Raw genomic sequence first — 25,204 nt, 5'->3', positions numbered from 1 at the left:
TTCTTTGCCCGTCGGCCTAGAAGTCTCTAAAGACACTAAATGAAAGTCAAGTAACATTTTCAGTTCTTGTTTTTGAAAGTATTTGAAGCCTTAATGAATGACACAAATTAGCATTTTGCATTTCTCTCCGGATTCCTACCCCCTATTCTCCCGGGCTCCCGCCCCCTGCCTCTCCCCACCATCAACAGATGGCTGAATGTTCAGGAGAGGAGTTGCCATATGGAGAGCATTGGTCAGTGTTCTCTCAGTTCGTGTTTTTACAGCATTGATGTTGTGGAAATCATCCATGGACAGTATCTAAAAGGATTTTTGCTGAGCCAAAATAGAAAAAAATGTACAATAGAAGAAGTTTTCTATTGGGAAATCCAGATAATAGTAATATGTAAACAAATATTAATGTTACAAAGTTATAGAGTCTCAGGCTCTAAGGTAATGTGGTCAGAAATTATCTGGGTGGCCTTATAATCAGAAGATTGTTGTGTGAATACAGGGGGGATAGCCTATTTATAACTAAAAATGAAATTCATTTATTGAGTTTTAACTGAAAGTTGTTATTACCCAGATTTTATGTAATTTTATTGTCTTGTATGCATGTATTTTTAATTACACTTTTAACAGCTTTGTATTCCATGTCTTCTGCCATCTAAAGATAATCAGATGTCATGTACTTCTTGTGGTTTTTTCTAATAGCTAAATAGCTTTTTTTTCTAAACTCTAACAGCTATGCAACTAGTTAAAAATAATTTTCACACTTTAGAGGCGCTAAAAGCAAAATACAGAACTGCAACAATTCGAAATTATGACAAGAAACAAAGAAACAATAATAAACATGAAAATTTAAAATTTTATTTTCGCCAGCCTCAAGCTTCCTGAAGTACAGTATAATTAAAATTGGATATTTTATGAGAAAACATACCTCGGTGAATTCTTCCTCGAGTTGAGGCCAGATTTTGAACCCTTTTGGGGACTCAGTCCTACACTTGTTACACCAACGTGTCCAAGATTTATACGAAACACTGCTTCGATTTCGGCCAACTTGGTCTATAATTCGGTGATGCCGAGTGAGGACAGGATGACCGTGATTACTTACGTGAGTGCCCCCAATCGAACAAGTGGACGAACACGAGCATGTCTTCCCGACGAATTTGATCGAAATGCCTTTGACATACCGATTCATACGGTTCAAGCCCATCAATTCAACAAACTTGAGAAGTTGATGTCTTCAGAACACCGCTACAGCAACACAAAAGCTGCCTAGTTTTAGCCTTAGCGCACATCGTAACGTAAATTGCCACTGGCTCGCCGCTTGCGAGCATGAACTCTCACGAAACAACAACAATTTCACACCGTGTGCAAGTTCAGTTTGGCTTTGGCATAATATATAATATTAACTGAGAACTATCCAACAAATGAGCGGAGTTTAAAAGCTAAGTTTACAGTGTGCGCTCTAAGTTTTGTATCTGTTTGACTGTCGACAAGACTCGCTGCGAAAACAATGTAAAAGTTGCAGGCATTTTGTAGTTTTGTTAAGGTGTACCGCTGACCAGCAAAATACAGTATCGCGCCCCAAAAAACGTATTTCCGCGGTGTCCACACAGGGCGATATATATGACAAGCGCTTTATGGGTTCTGGGTAATACTAGGCACCAGTCTCACACTGCGGAGCCTCGGTCTCTACTGCGGTGATAAACATGACAGTAAAACGCATGTTAAAAAACAAAGTTCATTTACTTGACGTTTCGTAAGTTTCAACTTACTTCTTCAGAAGTGACCGTTAGGAATAGAAGTAACAACTAAATTTCAATTTAAAATAAGTAACTAATTAACAATTACAATGACAGAAGCTGAGAAAAATTTGCATCTATTTTTCTGTTTTTTTTTTCCCCTCTTCTTTTTTGGTTTTTGCGTAGCCGTGCGTAACAGAGAGAGGACCAGAACTGGACTAGTTTGGTGGCAGAACTTCATGGTAGGACACATATAGTCGCTACAGGGCGACTATATACGGGTGGCCTATTATGAATTATATGCCAGTTTGGTTACAGATTGAGAAGAGTAAAGTCTTTTCTCTAACTATGCAAGGATGACGTCATGATGCCAGTTTTCCCAACCCAGCAAACAATAACCATTGTTTCCCTTTAAGAAACGAGTCTACTGCGCCGGGACCGGGTTGTTCACCCAGGATTAGCGAGAGTTTTCAGTTCAGTTTTGTAACTCTTCGGTGAGGTTGGCGGTCTATTTACGTTGATCATTCCCTCTGTTTTGCGTTTGAATCTCAACCTATACAAAACATACGCAGTGAAAAACATCTTTTATAATAGAGAAAGTAATGCTCAGGTCTACTTTTAACCTTTGTTTAGCGTTGACCGGCTTTCGAACAACCCGCACCGGCCGGCTGTAGCTGGCGGTAAAAATTAGTCATGAAGGGACTGCATAATCGTGCTTGCTATAGGAACTAGGCAAATTTGGGTCAATCAATGCTTTAACATTAAAAATTAAACTGAGTTTACATGAAAAAGGTGAACTACAAGAAAAGAAGAAACTGCTTCGTCGAATCTTGTAAACGTGGTTTGCCTTATAAATTAACTTATTTACATGCAACGGTTCGTTTTTCTTTGCAAGAGGGAGGTGGAATATTAGAGAGGATATGAACAAAAGTGCTCAATTATAATTTCTGTGGGTTGAAATATCGGCCACTTCCCAGCTTTCCGGTTCCGTCACAGCTATTTAAATCTAACAACATAACCCATATACCGGTAAACAAAGAAAGACGTGAATTGTTGCTGTTGTCGTTGCGTGGGAACGCACAGAGAAATTATACAGAGTTTGTTTAGAACGAGTGCTGAATTGTTCCTCTGACTTCCTTCCTATTGTTCCTCCAATAATAGCTTTCTGCAAAAGTTTTCGTTATTTGATACAAAATGTTCATTTTGTAATTATATAGTCTACACTAGTTTAAATGACTTAATGGTGTTTGATTTCTTTTAAATGCAAGGAAGCAGTCGTTAAGGGGGCTCAACATTAAGGAACTCAAGCCGGCCCATTGCTTCCAAGTCCTCCAAAAACCCCATGTGTGATTGCACAGCTCTCTCAAAGTACGGTAGTCGTGTAACCGAGTGTGTGATGGTCTTTAAAGACAATTGATGCAAAGCATAAACACAACAGACAGCGTTAAAGACTTCCATGAACTGTTCAGAGTCGAAATTTCTGCCGCTGAATTTTTCCAGTTGTTCCTGATAAAACCGGACAAAGTTCGTACGGGTCGTGACGTCACTTTTGGCAGGAAGCACAAATGCAAGAAATTCAACCACGTCATGTTGAGGCGCATGAATTGTCGCCATTTCCCAATCGTACACACAGGACACTCGGCGTAATTTGCTTTCTGTGATGAATTCGCTTTGTTTATCATTCATAGTTATCTCTCGCTTGCGGATACAAACGTTTCTTGGAGTGAAGTCGTAGTGAACTAGAGTCCGTGGAAAAGATTCGATTACTTGCCACACGTGATCTAGGTTGTCAATAAAGCTGTTCAAAAGTCTCGTCCTAAAAAAGAAAATGACAGACGTCACAAATTACATTATACATGTTATGGTTATTCAGCTGCCCAGCGTATTGAAAATGCCCCTTCCCGTGCTCTTTTGGAAAAAAGTGGTGAAAAGTCAGCCATATTGAAAACAAAGGCCAGTACTAACCCAGAATACAACATACAACACAAATTTCTTCGTAAGTTTTCGCCAAGATAGATTATAATTACCCGAGAGCATAATTATCAAGGGGCTAAGCAGCAGTCACGATATGGTGCTGATTTTAATAAGACAGTAAACCGTGATTTGGATCAGCTGAGAAAGTTATTAAATTACTAGGTAACAGGCTTTTTAATTATTATTATCATTATCATTATCATTATCATTATCATTATCATTATCATTGTCATTGTCATTGTCATTGTCATTGTCATTGTCATTGTCGTTGTCATTGTCATTATCATTATTATTATTATTAAAGCGTCATGTCGCAGTTTAATACCTTGCCGTTGTCCAAAGATCAGGAAATGACGCCTGATTCTGATGCAAAAGCGCGCGCCAAAATCCCGAGAGTGCCTTCATAACATTGCCGCTGTACACACACATCCACGGCTCTGATAAGAGGCGAGCTACGTCATCAAGGTAGATACTGTGAAAACGGGCAATATCTCGCAATATAACCTGTTAAAATCAAAATACAACACAGAGTCACACCACTAAAAAAAAATACATGACTATATAGAGTGACGGTTTAATCAGACGTCATTCAAAGGCACATAAAAATTCGCCCCGTAGTTTAGCAGTTAGGGAAGCCACGGGATTTTGTTGATTTTTTTAGGTGGCTAAACCTAAAATAGCCTGCGAAAGTAGGTTTTTCTTCAGTTATTAATTAAACGCTGAAGAGAATTACCAAATCTCCCTTCCATTTCCAAAGCAAGCCAGTGATACCTTCTTTTGAAAAAGTTACGCGATAGATTTACCTTTATATCATCTTGGTCCCAGACCTCTGGCGCATTATCAATGGTGTTGAAGTGTGTCACATGACCTGTAAGCTCCTCCATAACTATAACAAAAACCTCCTGTGAAAGAAAGGAAATAAGTGGGGAAAGAAGCAAGTAAACAAGCAATTGAAGAAACAAATGGGCACTGAAGAGGCCAGAAAACAAGCAATTACAGACTTTCATCAACCCGTGGCGATAAAAGAACAATCGAAAGCGGCAATCACTTCTGCGGACAATTTGCAGTATTCTCCGCCATGAGCACTCGTTTCCCACATCCCAGGATTTCCCGGCTACAATTGCGACTCTTGTAGCAAAATGAATAACACATACCTTAGAAGGAATGCAGATGGTGTGGTAAACTTTTGGTGCAATGTCCGTAAATCTTTGGTCACGTGTTTTCATCACTTTTAGCTCTCTCACATCCGACTTCCTAAAATTGTTAAAAGAAAATGTCCTGTAGATTCAGACAAGCGTAGCTTGTTAGAGACCAATGACCCTGATCTTGTCAAGCTTGTCCCCCAGGGCACTTTTTCCACAACTGCTTATAATTCTTATACTCTTATACTATCGCAACTGTTGTAGGCTGAACTGAATGTCGTTTATTGAAGACTGGGTTTCTTTCTTTCTAGATTTTTTTTACAACTAAAAGTATTTTTAATTCAATGTTGTTGCATCAAGACCAGCTTAGTTCAGGAAAGCACAGAGAGCCTGAATGGTGTGATAGCCGGAAATTGACAAAAATTGTAACTGTGATCTCAGAAATGACGTTTTTTTAAAGTGATTGCTGAGATCTACTGAGAGCTGAGAAGTGGCGGAACTTTTTTAACTGACAGCTGAGAAATCGCTTAAAACTTAGCTGATAACTTTGATTCCAGCACCCCCTTCTAGACACTCAGTACGACAACGTCAATTCATAAAAAGGCAAGTACAACTAGCCTGAAGTATGACACATGTCGGAACATCTCGGCGTATTGGCGAACATCTCCGGTTTGTTGTTTGATCCAGTCTCCAAAGATGTCAACGAACCTGTCGGCCAGCGGTTTACACTTCGCCACCACGCGCAGTGTTTTGGTTGCAGGCTCTCCTGTAATGTTGACAGTGAAACAATAAAATAATACCGTAAAAGACCTTGTTGGAACTTCATCGACACTATAGGAGAGAACACCTGGCAAATCCATTCTGATCACGTGCTTGGGCATGTGGCCTGTTAAGTGTAAAACATTCTTGCTTTGGTTTTGCCTAACTACGCCTTTGGCATCCAATGAGAATTAAAACCAAAACCAATCGTAACTGGCTCTTTGACTGTCGTAAAACCAAAATCAGTTTAATTACTCTGGCCAATTACAAAGGACACAAACAACCCTTTGAACCAATCAAACTCCAAACAAATACATGTAGCCGACGAAATGCACGTGAAAACGAGTGGGAACCAGTTACGATTGGTTTTGGTTTTAATTATGATTGGATGTCAAAGTGGCCGCGGTGAGTTTTTTAAGCCAATCGCATAGCGTAGTTAGACAAAACCAAAGCATCAATGTTTTACATTTAATAATGACTAACACAACCGGAACTTATCATAGATTCCTTATAAATATGGAGAAACTGAGAGTTCCAGTTCATTCAGTCTCCCAAGCTTTCAAAACAAAGATGATTCAATATACAGGACAAGGTAAAGGCAACGGACAGGGAGAAGTCTTACCGCAGCTTGGTGTGTATTTGATTTCAAAACCTCTGAGGCCGATAATTCGTTCATCATTCTGTGCCGCCTTACATGTTGCTGTTAGGCCAATCTTCTGTAAAGGTATCTGGCCATGATGAGAAGAAAACATGCCATGATACATGCGCAGTCTTAAAATGTCTCTTGTTGTTAAATCATTAATTCTCTACATTAACTGTGTCTGTCTATAACCATCAGTTGTGTAGTTAGTGACTAGTCTGCTGAGGTCTCCTAGCATGTTATAAAGGAGCTACGTGCGTCACGGGTTTGTGCACTTGAAAAGTTTGACATAAATTTTTAAAATTCGTCCGTTGTAATCCGTGTTAGTCTTCCCCATCTTTAACCGTGCAGCCTTGTTCCTTTATGGTTTATTATTATTATTATTATTATTATTATTATTATTATTATTATTATTATTATTATTATTATTATCTTTTAGGTGTTTTCCTATTATAGTTAACTATTATTTTCATGCAGGTTTCCTTCAATTAAAAGAAATTTTGTACTTGGGAAAACAATTCAAGATACCGTGACTGAGCTCCTTTAAGCGGGTGTAGAGCAGAGTGCAGTTATCTTTGAAAATGACACAAAGGTAAAACCCTTTGATTTGGCTCAAATCCAACTCTCTGACCGTTCGGAGGCCACTGATGATGCATGCCCTGCTCGTGCGCAAGACTAACATCGACCTTCTAATTACGCTTAGCTTTGCCCTTTATGTAAACTAGTCTGAATGCTTTCATACTTTTGAATTTGAGATTAAAAGACTGCAGGAGAATTGGCTTTCTGGAATATTGACCCATTAAAAGCTCACTTACCTCAAAAGTTTGCCACGAAACCACTGTTCCCCTAAATCCCAGAACGTTTTGAAAAAACGCATCGGTTAAAAGAGATTTTGTCACTCCTTTCATCTCGTTGTTGTTGTTGTTGTTGCAGCTGCTATTGTTGTAGTTCTTGTTGTTGTCAATATCGTCATGTGGCAAGAGATTGGATGGATGAGAATATCCCGCGGTGAAGTTCTCCATGAATATCTAAAGAGAAACGAGTTTATAGTTAACTTTTAAAGTCACACAGCAAACGCGCAGTTTATAGATCGTCAAATCTGAGGGTTGTCGAACATTAACACATACAGGTACGCTGCGTTCCTTCCACAAAATGTCTATGGCAGGAGGTAATTCTATTGTTTTCCGGTATTGATTCGTGACCTGGGAGGGGGGGGGGGGGGAGTATGGGGCTGGGCGAATTCGAAACAGTAAGCTGTCTCGAATTCTCGGTATCCGTTTAAATGAGGCTATGTAAACATGGAAAAGTACTCTATTACTTTAATAAATAAATAAATAAATAAATAAATAAATATACATTTATATAGCGCCATTTTCCACTAATTGTCCATGGCGCTTTACAATACTTTAAAATTGAAAAACCAGAAACTGCAAGGGACCGCATACGATAGACGCTGCCAACGTAGGATCTACAAGAGATCTGGTCAAACAAAAAAAATGTATTGCTCTAGCCTGCTTTTAAACTATTTCTAAAAAAATACGCCCGAATCTAAAACGTCACAGCCCTGTTTACTTACTCTCATCACCAAACACACCTATCGACCAATGGGAGCGCGCGTAGTATCGCAGATATTTCTAAACAATAGACCACAAGTTTTTTATGGTTTATAGGCTGATAAACCACGCGGGACGTTGGAAGAACACGAGAAGAATTCTTATTGTATGGCTAGCTCCGTGAGCCGGCAAGATGTATCAAATCCTCAACCTCGTTCCCAGGGTCTTTTCCCTGGCTTGGAGGCCTCCCCCCCCCCCCCCCCCCAAACCAGGGAAAAGACCCTGGGAACGAGGTTGTCAAATCCTGCGCTGTGATTGGCTACCCGAGCGGGCAAGATAGAGCTATCTTGCCCGCTCGTGACTACCCGCCGTGCCCCGCAAGAAAAATTTCCCCGAAAGCCATATAATAAATAATTAATTGACCAAGCTTGTTCGGTCAAAATGGCTTGATATTGGCCTCGTTCTTTTTTTGCGAGTTTATGGACCTCGACTCCGTCTCGGTCCATAAACACGCAAAAAAAGAACTTGGCCAATATCCAGCCATCTTGACCTCACACTTGGACAATAACCCATAATAAATCACGAGCCGCTGGCGAGTGATTTACGAATTCTTCGAGTGTTCTGCCAACATCCCAAGTGGTTTATCATGCCTCTAAACCATAGAAACTTGTGGTCTATTGCTTTTATATAATCGGTGCTTACCATTTAGCAAAAAAATCCGTAAATTTGGATTGAAAGTCAAATGGAACAGTAGTTTTCCGGAAAATCCGTTCGGAAATTGTAGACTACCTTCAGAGGTAGTCCTCTTTTTCCGTTCGGAACGGAACGGCGAAAATTTCCTTACCATTTGGTAAATTTTCCAGTTTCCAGTCTCTCATCAGCCGAAAACAATTACGAGAAATCGAATTGCAAATGGTAAGCGCCATCAGGAGTGCTCACCGGAGCCGATATACAAAATATTCGCTCCGCAGGGCTTAGTGCGCTGGCTGGGATTCTTAAGCATTGGCATGGAATTTGCTGGGAAGCCCGCTTCAAAACAAATTGCTTGCTTACTGGTTTAAACTCGGAAGCTTATCCTAGCTGGAAAATGCGCATTTTTGGCATGAATCTAGCTGGTAAATTTTAATGTGAGGTTTTCCCTGGCAGACTAGCTCCATTACCAGCCGCCACTCTGGAAAATTAGCCCCGGGAAATTAGCATGCAAAAACCGAAGGCATTTCGCGCGAAGAATGGACTCAGGGTGCCGCCTAGTGATATGGTCACTTACGATTCGTCTATCCAGGCATGCGCTGCGTCATATTACACAGCTGTTATATAACCCCTGTGTGACAGTTGAGCTGTCAACTTGGAAAGCGAAAACGTTGCTACTGCAGGCGCGGTCACGTCCCAGCAAAAGCTTTTGGTTACAGCGCTCTACAGAGTCGGGAACTCAATAAGAGAGTTGATTTTATTTCAACAAGGTAAGTTTCTTGTGCTTTCTCTTGTCTGTTAGCTGTGTAGTTTTAGACCCACTCTACTATTCTGTATTTGCCGTTATTGTTCCGACCAAGTTGGATAACAATTAATTTTATGCGCATTATCTTCTTGGTGCGCTTTCCGTTTAGACAACCAGATCTTCTTTGTTGTTTAACACATTTCGAAAATTCTTGATTTACTTATTTAGATGTTTACAATTTTGTTTCAGCAATCGTCAGAATCGGTTTGTGTGACGCTACGGCAGCTAAAGACCATTTATTGAGGTATGCCAGTCTTGCATGCTGTTTTATGTCTTTGCAATAGTACCGGGAATAATGTCGTCTTTGACAAATGCTTATGCGCGCCGTCTACTTTTGATGCAGCATGTTTACTAGTGCAACTAGTAAGCTTATATACACTGAGTATTTAAATTTAAATCAAATTCTAGACACAAGTATTCTCATCATATCGCGAACAGTTCATCTTGAGTGTGTGCTTACAATACATCGACAGACAGACAGACAGACAGACAGACAGACCGGGACATTTAAGCAAAAGTCGCGGATTGTAGTTGTTTTGTTTTTCGCTATATCGTTTTTAAGCTATTGATACTGTTATATTTATGATACTGCTATATTTATGGAAAACGGAACAGTTCGTTCTGCTCGGATTTTTTAGAATAATGGTAATGTGGCACAAACTTTAAGAGAACGAAATCTTATTAGCTGAACTTATGAGCTGTCGTTTCCTTTGATTTTACAATTCTTCCGAAAAAATATTCCACCGTTCCCTTGGGTGTTCCTGATGTTTTGCTACAAAATTTTCGTCTTGAAGTCTGAAGGGTGGAATTCTCTGAGCGACTTTCGTGCTTCATTTCTATGATTTCCAATCAGGTTAGTCTTAGCTTAATAGCGCGCGCATATATATATTTTATTTGTATGAGTTTGGTTTGAACGCGTCCCAAGCAGGGAGAGAAACAAGATTTTATACGTAGCTTAATATTCCGTTGTTTCTACATTTACAAAGCTTGTTTTAAGAAAAAGGTAGCTTGGATTTCAAGGGTAGCAAACGATGCAATTTTTTGGCTTTTGTATTTTTTCCCAATTTTGGCGCAAATCCCGAAAGAACTACATCGCGATGCAAAGCAGCGAGATTTTATCGCGTTTCTTGAGCGGCACGTGACCACAGAATAACAGTTCTTTTTTTCAGGCTTGCCATAAGTCTACTCCTTCTCGAAGCGGAACAAGGGCAACTGCGAGAAGTACTCTTGTTCTGCCAGCACGCACGGGTTGAAAATTAATTTATTTAACATTGGCGCGAAAATATCGTTGCACACCGATGACCAGATAGGATGACCTTAACTTGGAAAAAAAACTCTCTCAGGTCACTTCTTCTCTAAATACGAAATAACTGAAGAATGTTTGATTAACATGATACCGGGTTAGCTTTCATACCAGTACAAACGAAGGGCGCTTAAAAATGGCCAAATTTTGAATTATTGTAGCTGTAAAAGTCTTGCAAATGTTTATAAAACATATAAGTCGGCTTGGGTTCCGGTCTTAATTTGGCCTTGCCGACACCTAATAACAGACTTTTTTTTACACTAAGTAAGGATCGCACTAGGCATAACCTGCGATCAGGCGTTCTTTTTACAGCAAAAATAAAAACACGAAAAAAAAAGCCTGATGGCAGGTAACCTTAGGCTGTTTGGGAAGAAATCAGCAAGTCGTGGGAAAAGAAACTGCGGTTTTTTAAATTTTGAAAGCGTTGCATCTTGACCGTACTATCCCAGGTGAATTCTTCAGAAGGCAGCTCCGAATGACAAGGAATACTTTTCAAGATCTTTTTGAGAATTCTGGGACATGGCATGCCGAGATTGAGACAATGTATTAAACTCGAAAAAGTTTTGGTTATATGGACATTGTAGATAAATTATAATCGGGCGCGTCTGCTTTTGGCAGTACGTTAATAGCGACTGTTTCGATCCAACATTTTAAAACATGCATTGGTTTATTTGACAGTTTAATGGCTAAAAAAATCATGTTTGTTTGATTTTCATAAGTGCTCCGAGTTAGCACTTCGGTTTCTTTTGACGTTTTTCTCAAGGCGCTATTTTATACGTCCACCAGTTTATGGCAAAGAGGGGTCGCATTGATATCCAGTAACAAATGACAGCCTCTTGACGTTACATAACATCTTGTTTAACCGGCTCAACGAGTGGTCGGAAATATCAAAAAACTAATTATACTAGAAATGTAAATAGCATATAGTAGCTGGTAGAAGCAGAGCTCTCCATTTTCTAAGGAATGTATATACGACTTCTTCAAAGTTCTCCTTTGATTTTTTACTTATTTTTCCCCTACTGATAACAAACCCCATCCTTCGCATCAGCAGCGCTTTAGCTGTCTTTGACATGCCGCCTGCGCTTGCATTTTGATGTTCTTTTATTCCGAAACCCAAATTTTCCAAATTTGACAAATCTTCTGACGCAGCAATGACAAAATTCAGGTAATATGAGGACGAGTGTTTTGTTGCTAAAAGCATCTCCTTCAGCGCACGACAATATCCACTGAATCTATTTTCTAAAGGCGTCAAGGTGTCAAAGATCAAACCTTTTGTTGGTTGCGGTACACACCTTTTGCCCGAGGTTTCCCAATGGGATCAGCTTGGGTTTCCGGTCAGGTCATATTTTCTGGTTACATTGCAAACAATCCAAATGGATACCCGAGGTCAACTTTTGACCTGGCAGTGTTTACGGGGAAATTTCATTCTTCGAGGAAATCGCTAACCGCGAAACGTATGGTTTACTTGCAGACGTTTTTTTCGGTTGATTCAACGATCTAAATATTCCTTTTTAAAAGAAGAATGCGTAGAAGGCTTCTGCAATTACCATTAAATACTAGGGATGTGGAGCGTTTCCGGCCGGTGCTGGATTTTGATAACTCTGCTCTCGATTTCGCTGGAATAAACGGCCGTTGTATAACGCCGCATCTTGTTTGCATATTCTGGTCTAAAGTTGCAATGAAAAGAAAACGTTGTACAAAACTATGCGCCACTGAAAGTAATCAAGTAATCAAAATTAACCACGAATGCTGGCCATACTTTGCGCAATTACAGCGCAACACCACAAAAATTTGCCCAGCGTGTGCCGCGGTTTCCTGTTTTTACCATTTCCTTCCACCCGATTGGTTAATCAACCCTTGTGGTTAGATAAACCATAGAGAAACCCTAGTGATTTCCCATGGGGAGTTTCACTGTGGGAATAAAGGTCAGACACAAAACACATACTCCCCTCGGATAAGGACCTTCTTTCCTGTGGGCAAAAAGTCTAGTGGAACAGCAACTATAACGTCTTGCACCGTTTGACTGATTGTCCACAACACAAAATAATTCGTGCAGCGCGTCAATGCAGTTTTATTGTTAAAATCATTACTATCAATGTTTTGTGTAAGTGTTAAGATGAAGAATAAAATCTTTTAGCCTTCCAAAAGGCTCCCGGCGAGGACAGAAAACAAAATTGGCGAGCGCGAAACAGAATAATTCGGAGAGCGAAGCTATCGGGGCGCGACAGATCCGCCGTTTGTCATAAGCCTGCAACAAATCAATCAATGAGGTAATTCAGTAGACCTGTTGAGAAGCTACATTTTCTGTACATGTACCGGCAAACAGATGTAATCGACCTAATCATTCAGCCAGGCCAGGCGTTATAGTATTGAGTGCAAGGCATGGGTCGCACTAAAGCGAATTCTGTTTGTCTAACCAAAAATTGGGTCAAAATTGGAGTTTTTCCTAATGCGACCCCTACAAGCAAAATTTGGAAAAATTTGTCAGTGGACCAAAAAGATCAAAGGCGCCGTAGTGTATGGGTGGGCAGGCAGATTTTTCCAGAATCGCCCAAAGAAAACAGAAATTCATTAAACATGTCAACCGCGTGTTTATTTAAGAAAATTGATGGGCAGTATGCCTTCACGGGAAAGCATCATTGTTTACAAAAACGTTTTATCAGTGTTAACACAAGAATTTAGCCTTGTTGTGTGGCTTCATGTGCGACCGGAAAACGAACCCCCAAAAAATGAACAATGCCGATATTTTTGGGTCTTTTCGGACCGACCAAAAAAAAAAAAACGCTCTAGTGCGACCCATGCCCAAGTAAGTAACATGTTCACGGAATATTTCAAACTTTGTCCCTCCAGAGCCAATATTTAGAGAGTTTAAAATATATTTTGCAATACTGAAATGAGTCTAAAGAAATTATAAGCAAATGTTAGAGGTGTCGAATTCTGCGAAGCGACATGTAGATAACAGCGGAAAGTCCGGGAACCACGCCTTTGAACTCAAAAAAATTTTCTATAGCACAGTCAGACGGCTCCACTCTACTTAAAATTCCTCCTCATAACAGAGCTTAAAGTACCCTTTAGAATCACCTGTGAAATAATGAAAGGTCAAGAGGCCGAATATTAAAAGAGAACGGCAAAGTCTTTAACCGTAGGAGTAGTGTGAGGTCAACCGTATTTAATAAAGATCTGTGAAATATTTATCTCTAAGATGTCAACAATCAGCGATTTAACCAATCATATCATGATACCGGGGGCTGGTATCATAGAACGGCGGCATCAGTAGACTGTCTACAGGCTCCCTCGCTTCTTTTGGGCTCACAGACATAATTTGTGCTGAGGGTTACATAGTCTTCTTTAATATCTTCCTTTTTACGTAAATACCCTGGGTGACAGAGGGGTTCCGGTAATATGTGTGCAGCGAAGGCTCCGTGCCACGCTTTCGTGGTGCTGCGCTACTCACGAAAGAAAACCATGGAAGCATGTTTTTTTTTTTAGTTATGGTTTAGCTTGCTGATCTGTTGCCTTTGCTTAAATTAACAATAGGCGGCGAACGTCAATGGAATTCTCAGCAGGCGAGTACACACATAAAGGCTGTCAAATCGGTAAAAGAACACGCGTTCTACTTTTGTGCCTCGTCAAGTAAAAGGAAAATGATTATGCGTGCTTTTTCTGTCACTTTCGTCATTATTTCATTCGTTTGCTTGAAATTACTTAGGAATTCAGTTTGCATACTCGTCATATTACCCGCAAACCTATACTTTAAACTAAAGTCATCATTTTGATAGGCAAAACACAAAATGGCATTTTTCTAAAATAGAAAAAGCATGCACTAATGAAGTAACACACAATCACAATCAGCGCAACCAGAGACAACATGTAATTACGGAAGTAATCGTTTCGTAGTCCAGCGTTTCATAATCCATAATTAACTTTCAAAACAGTCTAAAATTCAAAACTTTGCCAGCTTTCCTTCACTATACCCCGTAAGCCCATGAGAACTTGCTTGCAGAAAAAAAATATAGATCGGTGAACGTCACACTTTTCAAATAATTCCGATGACACGCTGTCCGTGACGTACCTCCTTTACAGAATTTGTTTTACTGCTGTTGTTTATATATGTCTGGATTATCTTGATTGACATTAAAAGGTACTTTCAAAAGAAAATTATTTTAAGTCGAAGCTTTTTGTCTGGGTCAGATATCAACAACTGCCACGGTCAAGAAACCCTCGTAGAACCATGACAGACAAATTTATAACGGTAGAGATTAAAGAGAAAGTAGACGCCTTACCAGGAAAACGTGTCCGAGCTGTGGGAATGTGTTTCTATAAGCCTTCGAAAGACCTAGTCGTTGGCCAAACCTATAGACTGTTTCGCAACCCCCAAAACCCGAGAGACGGTTTATGTATTGAAGTGCGAGACCGACAACGCGTGAGAGCGTCATTGAACAGAGATGTTTCGACGTTGCTTGCTCCATTTGTGGACGAGGACACAACCAAGGAGCCAAAGTGGTAAGCAATTTAAAACTAGTTTGAATTATTTTGCGTTTTTGTTCATCTGATAACATTTAAATTTATTAATTGTTAATAAATCGCTGTTTTTATTTCTTATCAAAAGCCTCGTTCTAGAAGAAGCAACATGGAGTCGCGGGGACACCGGAAGACCAGCGAAAGCACACAAGATAGCTGTGTCGTTCCACGTCGATGACTTAAAGTTGGATCTAATTAAAACTGCCTTTCAGTCATACGACGTTTCTGCTACATAGATAAGGTTTTCTCAAGTGTAAAAAATCTAGAACACGTGCTGAGCCTTCTTTTTTAAATTCATCTTGTTAATAGCTGAAAGTTTGTTTGTATCAATTCATCTCCATATAGACACACCACGTCCGACTTTTGTACAGCAGGTTGATTTTCAGAGGGAAAACTAACACTTCGCATACGCTCTTTTCCACATAACTATTTTAAATTGCTAAATATTTTAATCAATCATTTTCGTGTTATAGCCAGTACATGTACAACTTGCCTAGATCAAATTTTGTTCTTGCTAGACAGCACACTCAGTTTCAAACTTGCTACTCAACTGTTATCTTTTATTTTCATGAAACGTAGTCTTATCCAATTGCGAAATGTCCTTAAAATAAAGACGTTTTGATCGTAATATCAGTCTCAATGCGTTTAGTTAATTTCAATGTGATGTTCTATAAAAAAAAGGCGTTAACAGAAAAAGAGACTCTAGCTTTCCATATTTTTCGACTCCGTTTGAACTGGCCTCTTTGGTGCATTCTTTGTCTCTCTAGGGAATCGTGAATTGATGCCGCCTCGGACAACCGTGGTGTTGTAGGAACCATGAGAGGCGCACCACTGGCTACCGAGCTCCAGTTCACAGCACGATGAAAAGGGTTTGCAAAAAATAATGAGCTAGCTACTTCTAACCATATCTTTGTTAATTAATAGAGAAAAAAACGTTACTGGACTATTTAGTGATTGTTCAATGCTTAAAGACTACATGCTGAATAGTATACAGGAAGTGAGTTAACCGCTTTCTCACTAACCGAAAGTGTCCTGTGACAGAACCTCCCAACAACAAAAATGAAGTTACCTCTGAAACGGCTCATCGTACGCTAATTTTAAGTGATCTCGTTGGAGGCTCCAACACATGGAAGGTTGTGCCGCGGAAGTATTTGTTATCTCTGAAAGGAAGGTTTCGAAACACCAAAAGTTTATTTTACTTGTAGACAACTGTTGTTAATGTTCACAAATGATCCCAGAATCCTCAAATCTTTTCGAGAAATTCAGAGGTATTTCCACTTAGTCCCAACACGGTTATGAACATGTGTTTGATCTCAAAAGACTTTTCCAAACTGGCGAAAACACGTCAGTTAATTAGGAGAAAAGTGTTCACGATCTCTTAAGGGATTTCAAAATGCAATAAAGTAAGCTTATGGGAGATAAGCTGTGCTTGAAACATGTAAACCTAACTTAATATTTAGAGATGTGTTTGTGACCTCGCAAGGGATTCCAAAACTTCGTAACATTTTAACTTACTTTAGAAAAGTGTTTGTGATCTCGGAAGGGATTCCAAAACTTCTTCTAAACATCTTAACTTATTTTAGAGAAGTGTTTGTGATCTCGCAAGGGATTCCAAAACTTCGTAACATCTTAACGTACTTTAGAAAAGTGTTTGTGATCTCACAAGGGATTCCAAAACTTCTTCTAAACATCTTAACTTATTTTAGAGAAGTGTTTGTGATCTCGCAAGGGATTCCGAAACTTCGTAACCTCTTAACTTACTTTAGAAAAGTGTTTGTGATCTCGTAAGGGATTCCAAAACTTCTTCTAAACATCTTAACTTATTTTAGAGAAGTGTTTGTGATCTCGCAAGGGATTCCAAAACTTCGTAACATCTTAACTTACTTTAGAAAAGTGTTTGTGATCTCGCAAGGGATTCCAAAACTTCTTCTAAACATCCTAACTTACTTTAGAAAAGTGTTTGTGATCTCGCAAGGGATTCCAAAACTTCTTCTAAACTTCTTAACTTATTTTAGAGAAGTGTTTGTGATCTCACAAGGGATTCCTAATCTTCTTCTGAACATCTTAACTTATTTTAGAGAAGTGTTTGTGATCTCGCAAGGGATTCCAAAACTTCGTAACATCTTAACTTACTTTAGAAAAGTGTTTGTGATCTCGCAAGGGATTCCTAATCTTCTTCTGAACATCTTAACTTATTTTAGAGAAGTGTTTGTGATCTCGCAAGGGATTCCTAATCTTCTTCTGAACATCTTAACTTATTTTAGAGAAGTGTTTGTGATCTCGCAAGGGATTCCAAAACTTCGTAACATCTTAACTTACTTTAGAAAAGTGTTTGTGATCTCGCAAGGGATTCCAAAACTTCTTCTAAACTTCTTAACTTATTTTAGAGAAGTGTTTGTGATCTCACAAGGGATTCCTAATCTTCTTCTGAACATCTTAACTTATTTTAGAGAAGTGTTTGTGATCTCGCAAGGGATTCCAAAACTTCGTAACATCTTAACTTACTTTAGAAAAGTGTTTGTGATCTCGCAAGGGATTCCAAAACTTCTTCTAAACATCCTAACTTACCTTAGAAAAGTGTTTGTGATCTCGCAAGGGATTCCAAAACTTCTTCTAAACTTCTTAACTTATTTTAGAGAAGTGTTTGTGATCTCACAAGGGATTCCTAATCTTCTTCTGAACATCTTAACTTATTTTAGAGAAGTGTTTGTGATCTCGCAAGGGATTCCAAAACTTCGTAACATCTTAACTTACTTTAGAAAAGTGTTTGTGATCTCGCAAGGGATTCCTAATCTTCTTCTGAACATCTTAACTTATTTTAGAGAAGTGTTTGTGATCTCGCAAGGGATTCCTAATCTTCTTCTGAACATCTTAACTTATTTTAGAGAAGTGTTTGTGATCTCGCAAGGGATTCCAAAACTTCGTAACATCTTAACTTACTTTAGAAAAGTGTTTGTGATCTCGCAAGGGATTCCAAAACTTCTTCTAAACTTCTTAACTTATTTTAGAGAAGTGTTTGTGATCTCACAAGGGATTCCTAATCTTCTTCTGAACATCTTAACTTATTTTAGAGAAGTGTTTGTGATCTCGCAAGGGATTCCAAAACTTCGTAACATCTTAACTTACTTTAGAAAAGTGTTTGTGATCTCGCAAGGGATTCCAAAACTTCTTCTAAACATCTTAACTTACTTTAGAGAAGTGTTTGTGATCTCGCAAGGGATTCCAAAACTTCGTACCATTTTAACTTACTTTAGAAAAGTGTTTGTGATCTCGCAAAGGATTCCAAAACTTCTTCTAAACATCTTAACTTATTTTAGAGAAGTGTTTGTGATCTCACAAGGGATTCCAAAACTTCGTAACATCTTAACTTACTTTAGAAAAGTGTTTGTGATCTCGCAAGGGATTCCAAAACTTCTTCTAAACATCCTAACTTACTTTAGAAAAGTGTTTGTGATCTCGCAAGGGATTCCAAAACTTCGTAACATCTTAACTTACTTTAGAAAAGTGTTTGTGATCTCGCAAGGGATTCCAAAACTTCTTCTAAACATCCTAACTTACTTTAGAAAAGTGTTTGTGATCTCGCAAGGGATTCCAAAACTTCGTAACATCCTAACTTACTTTAGAAAAGTGTTTGTGATCTCGCAAGGGATTCCAAAACTTCGTAACATCTTAACTTATTTTAGAGAAGTGTTTGTGATCTCACAAGGGATTCCTAATCTTCTTCTGAACATCTTAACTTATTTTAGAGAAGTGTTTGTGATCTCGCAAGGGATTCCAAAACTTCGTAACATCTTAACTTACTTTAGAAAAGTGTTTGTGATCTCGCAAGGGATTCCAAAACTTCTTCTAAACATCTTAACTTACTTTAGAGAAGTGTTTGTGATCTCGCAAGGGATTCCAAAACTTCGTACCATTTTAACTTACTTTAGAAAAGTGTTTGTGATCTCGCAAGGGATTCCAAAACTTCTTCTAAGCATCTTAACTTATTTTAGAGAAGTGTTTGTGATCTCGCAAGGGATTCCAAAACTTCGTAACTTCTTTACTTACTTTAGAAAAGTGTTTGTGATCTCGCAAGGGATTCCAAAACTTCTTCTAAACATCTTAACTTACTTTAGAAAAGTGTTTGTGATCTCGGAAGGGATTCCAAAACTTCTTCTAAACATCTTAACTTATTTTAGAGAAGTGTTTTTGTTATGTCGCAAGAGATTCCAAAACTTCGTAACATCTTAAGTTACTTTAGAAAAGTGTTTGTGATCTCGCAAGGGATTCCTAATCTTCTTCTAAACATCTTAACTTATTTTAGAGAAGTGTTTGTGATCTCGCAAGGGATTCCAAAACTTCTTCTAAACATCTTAACTTATTTTAGAGAAGTGTTTGTGATCTCGCAAGGGATTCGGAAACTTCGTAACCTCTTAACTTACTTCAGAAAAGTGTTTGTGATCTCGCAAGGGATTCCAAAACTTCTTCTAAACATCTTAACTTATTTTAGAGAAGTGTTTGTGATCTCGCAAGGGATTCCAAAAGTTCGTAACATCTTAACTTACTTTAGAAAAGTGTTTGTGATCTCGCAAGGGATTCCAAAACGTCTTCTAAACATCCTAACTTACTTTAGAAAAGTGTTTGTGATCTCGCAAGGGATTCCAAAACTTCTTCTAAACATCTTAACTTATTTTAGAGAAGTGTTTGTGATCTCGCAAGGGATTCCAAAACTTCTTCTAAACATCTTAACTTACTTTAGAAAAGTGTTTGTGATCTCGGAAGGGATTCCAAAACTTCTTCTAAACATCTTAACTTATTTTAGAGAAGTGTTTTTGTTATGTCGCAAGAGATTCCAAAACTTCGTAACATCTTAAGTTACTTTAGAAAAGTGTTTGTGATCTCGCAAGGGATTCCTAATCTTCTTCTAAACATCTTAACTTATTTTAGAGAAGTGTTTGTGATCTCGCAAGGGATTCCAAAACTTCTTCTAAACATCTTAACTTATTTTAGAGAAGTGTTTGTGATCTCGCAAGGGATTCGGAAACTTCGTAACCTCTTAACTTACTTCAGAAAAGTGTTTGTGATCTCGCAAGGGATTCCAAAACTTCTTCTAAACATCTTAACTTATTTTAGAGAAGTGTTTGTGATCTCGCAAGGGATTCCAAAAGTTCGTAACATCTTAACTTACTTTAGAAAAGTGTTTGTGATCTCGCAAGGGATTCCAAAACGTCTTCTAAACATCCTAACTTACTTTAGAAAAGTGTTTGTGATCTCGGAAGGGATTCCAAAACTTCTTCTAAACATCCTAACTTACTTTAGAAAAGTGTTTGTGATCTCGCAAGGGATTCCAAAACTTCGTAACATCTTAACTTATTTTAGAGAAGTGTTTGTGATCTCGCAAGGGATTCCAAAACTTCGTAACATCTTAACTTACTTTAGAAAAGTGTTTGTGATCTCGCAAGGGATTCCAAAACTTCTTCTAAACATCTTAACTTATTTTAGAGAAGTGTTTGTGATCTCGCAAGGGATTCGGAAACTTCGTAACCTCTTAACTTACTTTAGAAAAGTGTTTGTGATCTCGCAAGGGATTCCAAAACTTCTTCTAAGCATCTTAACTTATTTTAGAGAAGTGTTTGTGATCTCGCAAGGGATTCCAAAACTTCGTAACTTCTTTACTTACTTTAGAAAAGTGTTTGTGATCTCGCAAGGGATTCCAAAACTTCTTCTAAACATCTTAACTTACTTTAGAAAAGTGTTTGTGATCTCGGAAGGGATTCCAAAACTTCTTCTAAACATCTTAACTTATTTTAGAGAAGTGTTTTTGTTATGTCGCAAGAGATTCCAAAACTTCGTAACATCTTAAGTTACTTTAGAAAAGTGTTTGTGATCTCGCAAGGGATTCCTAATCTTCTTCTAAACATCTTAACTTATTTTAGAGAAGTGTTTGTGATCTCGCAAGGGATTCCAAAACTTCTTCTAAACATCTTAACTTATTTTAGAGAAGTGTTTGTGATCTCGCAAGGGATTCGGAAACTTCGTAACCTCTTAACTTACTTCAGAAAAGTGTTTGTGATCTCGCAAGGGATTCCAAAACTTCTTCTAAACATCTTAACTTACTTTAGAGAAGTGTTTGTGATCTCGCAAGGGATTCCAAAACGTCTTCTAAACATCCTAACTTACTTTAGAAAAGTGTTTGTGATCTCGCAAGGGATTCCAAAACTTCTTCTAAACATCCTAACTTACTTTAGAAAAGTGTTTGTGATCTCGCAAGGGATTCCAAAACTTCGTAACATCTTAACTTATTTTAGAGAAGTGTTTGTGATCTCGCAAGGGATTCCAAAACTTCGTAACATCTTAACTTACTTTAGAAAAGTGTTTGTGATCTCGCAAGGGATTCCAAAACTTCTTCTAAACATCTTAACTTATTTTAGAGAAGTGTTTGTGATCTCGCAAGGGATTCGGAAACTTCGTAACCTCTTAACTTACTTTAGAAAAGTGTTTGTGATCTCGCAAGGGATTCCAAAACTTCTTCTAAGCATCTTAACTTATTTTAGAGAAGTGTTTGTGATCTCGCAAGGGATTCCAAAACTTCGTAACTTCTTTACTTACTTTAGAAAAGTGTTTGTGATCTCGCAAGGGATTCCAAAACTTCTTCTAAACATCTTAACTTACTTTAGAAAAGTGTTTGTGATCTCGGAAGGGATTCCAAAACTTCTTCTAAACATCTTAACTTATTTTAGAGAAGTGTTTTTGTTATGTCGCAAGAGATTCCAAAACTTCGTAACATCTTAAGTTACTTTAGAAAAGTGTTTGTGATCTCGCAAGGGATTCCTAATCTTCTTCTAAACATCTTAACTTATTTTAGAGAAGTGTTTGTGATCTCGCAAGGGATTCCAAAACTTCTTCTAAACATCTTAACTTATTTTAGAGAAGTGTTTGTGATCTCGCAAGGGATTCGGAAACTTCGTAACCTCTTAACTTACTTCAGAAAAGTGTTTGTGATCTCGCAAGGGATTCCAAAACTTCTTCTAAACATCTTAACTTATTTTAGAGAAGTGTTTGTGATCTCGCAAGGGATTCCAAAACTTCGTAACATCTTAACTTACTTTAGAAAAGTGTTTGTGATCTCGCAAGGGATTCCAAAACGTCTTCTAAACATCCTAACTTACTTTAGAAAAGTGTTTGTGATCTCGCAAGGGATTCCAAAACTTCTTCTAAACATCCTAACTTACTTTAGAAAAGTGTTTGTGATCTCGCAAGGGATTCCAAAACTTCGTAACATCTTAACTTATTTTAGAGAAGTGTTTGTGATCTCGCAAGGGATTCCAAAACTTCGTAACATCTTAACTTACTTTAGAAAAGTGTTTGTGATCTCGCAAGGGATTCCAAAACTTCTTCTAAACATCTTAACTTATTTTAGAGAAGTGTTTGTGATCTCGCAAGGGATTCGGAAACTTCGTAACCTCTTAACTTACTTTAGAAAAGTGTTTGTGATCTCGCAAGGGATTCCAAAACTTCTTCTAAGCATCTTAACTTATTTTAGAGAAGTGTTTGTGATCTCGCAAGGGATTCCAAAACTTCGTAACTTCTTTACTTACTTTAGAAAAGTGTTTGTGATCTCGCAAGGGATTCCAAAACTTCTTCTAAACATCTTAACTTACTTTAGAAAAGTGTTTGTGATCTCGGAAGGGATTCCAAAACTTCTTCTAAACATCTTAACTTATTTTAGAGAAGTGTTTTTGTTATGTCGCAAGAGATTCCAAAACTTCGTAACATCTTAAGTTACTTTAGAAAAGTGTTTGTGATCTCGCAAGGGATTCCTAATCTTCTTCTAAACATCTTAACTTATTTTAGAGAAGTGTTTGTGATCTCGCAAGGGATTCCAAAACTTCTTCTAAACATCTTAACTTATTTTAGAGAAGTGTTTGTGATCTCGCAAGAGATTCCAAAACTTCGTAACATCTTAACTTACTTTAGAAAAGTGTTTGTGATCTCGCAAGGGATTCCAAAACTTCTTCTAAACATCTTAACTTACTTTAGAGAAGTGTTTGTGATCTCGCAAGGGATTCCAAAACTTCGTAACATCTTTACTTACTTTAGAAAAGTGTTTGTGATCTCGCAAGGGATTCCAAAACTTCTTCTAAACATCTTAACTTATTTTAGAGAAGTGTTTGTGATCTCGCAAGGGATTCCAAAACTTCGTAACATCTTAACTTACTTTAGAAAAGTGTTTGTTATCTCGTAAGGGATTCCTAATCTTCTTCTAAACATCTTAACTTATTTTAGAGAAGTGTTTGTGATCTCGCAAGGGATTCGGAAACTTCGTAACATCTTAACGTACTTTAGAAAAGTGTTTGTGATCTCGCAAGGGATTCCGAAACTTCTTCTAAACATCTTAACTTATATTAGAGAAGTGTTTGTGATCTCGCAAGGGATTCCAAAACTCCTACAGTTTATTTAACTAGATGAATGCTGTAACAAGGTTTTCGAAAACTGCAGAAAAAAAAAAGAAATTCACTACCTATACTAAGAGAAATACTTCAAAACTCTCTTTGGTTCTCCTGAAGGTTCCTTGAACATCGTAGTTTGTTATTCAACCGTATGAGTGTTTTTTAATTTATGACAGTTTCCTAATCATTGAAGGGTTTACAAAGATTTTACTTAGAAGAAGTGCAGTTACACAAAGGTTATTTTAAACAATTATACCCATTTACGTGAAGTGTTATTATTTACGACTGTTCTTCGCGATTGTATTTTATTGTGTTCACATGATGTAAGTTTCTCCGCAGGTTCTAGAGTGGAACGTGGAGTACTTCGTTGGTGTTTTGCTGAACAAATTGCATTTCAGGTATGATATAGGCTTTCCTGCAATTTGAAAAGGGAAAAAAAGGGACTCGCGTCCATATAGAGGTGTTTTTTTAACAGTTAGACACGAGTTTTTTTATGAAGGAAAGAGTGTTTTTTTTAGTTTTATTAGGCAATTTCAAAGATAAAGGTACAAAACTGTCAATTTTTCCTTTTGAAGGTCAAAAAAGTCAATACCATTTTTCAAGATAAAGATCAACGCGCGCATGCTAAATGTTGTTCCTTTCCTTTTTACACAGGTTGAAAGAGAGAGTTGACTGTGAGACCATTTTGCGTCAACACTGTAATTCAGGTAGGTAATTCACCTCATATAATAACGTTAAGGACTGTAAAAAGATTCTAAGGAAAGCTCTTTTTAACAGCTCAGTTTCACGAAAATAAGTAGACATATGGTCAGCTGCATATTACTAATTTCTGGTAGAAATGCTAGCGTCGGACGTGGTGATGGTCGTTGAGCATCTGATATAAGCAGTTAGAAGAAGTGTTATGCAAATGAAAACTAGAATTATGCAGTTTACAGGCTTCGAGGTCAAGATAGTGCCTTCCTGGCAAACGTTTTGTTTAGTAAAGCATATTAAATAATTAGTAGCGTTTAAATCAGATTTAATTAATCAGTAGCAAGATTCAGTTTTCTGTCAGAAACTCGAAAGCCTCCAGTAGAAAAGATCCAATGCAAAAATAGCAGCCTAAATGTATGTCGCCCAGAAGAAACACTTCCCTAAAGGAATTAAAACTATTTACCTTGAAGATTAGGACAAAATAAATCACTGTGTCGAGTTTTAAGGCTATCTTCTTCTCTAATTGGAGATCACAATTACATATACGTTATCAAAAAAGTGAAAACGAGGCTATGTAGGCTAGAGTCGTTTTATTCCCTTATAATCCGTTAAATAAGTCTCTACTTTGTAACCTTTAAACCAAAAAACGCCAAAGCGTTTTTAGTATTTTGTTCCATTTGCTTTTTTAGTGTGATCACGTTATAAGAAACGTGACCAGACAACAGAAGGCAATGGTAGCCATTTTTGCATATGGTCAGTTAGAAAAATAGATCGTTAGATGATGTTGTAGCTTCCTAGAGGGACGCTGTTTGGGCAAGAATGCACTTTCTTTAGTGCATCTGCTAACGAGGATTAGGATGTTTTGGATTATAGATTCTGGGTACGATTTCTCACAAGTGCCGCCAACACTTGACTCGGAGCTGCAGTTGGGATTTTAAGAAGATATATGGTCTTTCATATAGTCACTTGTA

The 25,204-nt window shown here is 38.0% G+C and overlaps 1 protein-coding gene across 4 annotated transcripts in view; it reads right to left on the bottom strand.

Moving 5' to 3' along the window:
- Window positions 1-1,714: 1,714 nt before the first annotated feature.
- The window catches only part of LOC145479417 (uncharacterized), a 27,497-nt gene continuing 4,007 nt past the window's right edge, over window positions 1,715-25,204 (bottom strand). For 3 of the 4 annotated variants that reach the window (XM_081457779.1, XM_081457780.1, XM_081457781.1), the window contains 6 exons: window positions 7,055-7,267; window positions 6,222-6,327; window positions 5,455-5,606; window positions 4,502-4,948; window positions 4,024-4,202; window positions 1,715-3,540 (listed from right to left, as the gene is read on the bottom strand). In XM_081457779.1, coding sequence (XP_081313905.1) covers window positions 3,003-3,540; window positions 4,024-4,202; window positions 4,502-4,948; window positions 5,455-5,606; window positions 6,222-6,327; window positions 7,055-7,267 — 1,635 coding nt within the window. In that variant the 3' untranslated portion in view covers window positions 1,715-3,002. The remainder of the gene's footprint in view (window positions 3,541-4,023; window positions 4,203-4,501; window positions 4,949-5,454; window positions 5,607-6,221; window positions 6,328-7,054; window positions 7,268-25,204) is intronic. The other variant, XM_081457782.1, reaches the window with a different exon arrangement.

Source organism: Orbicella franksi, chromosome 2, assembly GCF_964199315.1.
Source record: "Orbicella franksi chromosome 2, jaOrbFran1.1, whole genome shotgun sequence".
Classification (NCBI taxonomy): Eukaryota; Metazoa; Cnidaria; class Anthozoa; order Scleractinia; family Merulinidae; genus Orbicella; species Orbicella franksi.
Note: the sequence above shows the minus strand (reverse complement) of the source record. Positions and strands in the feature narration are given on the sequence as shown.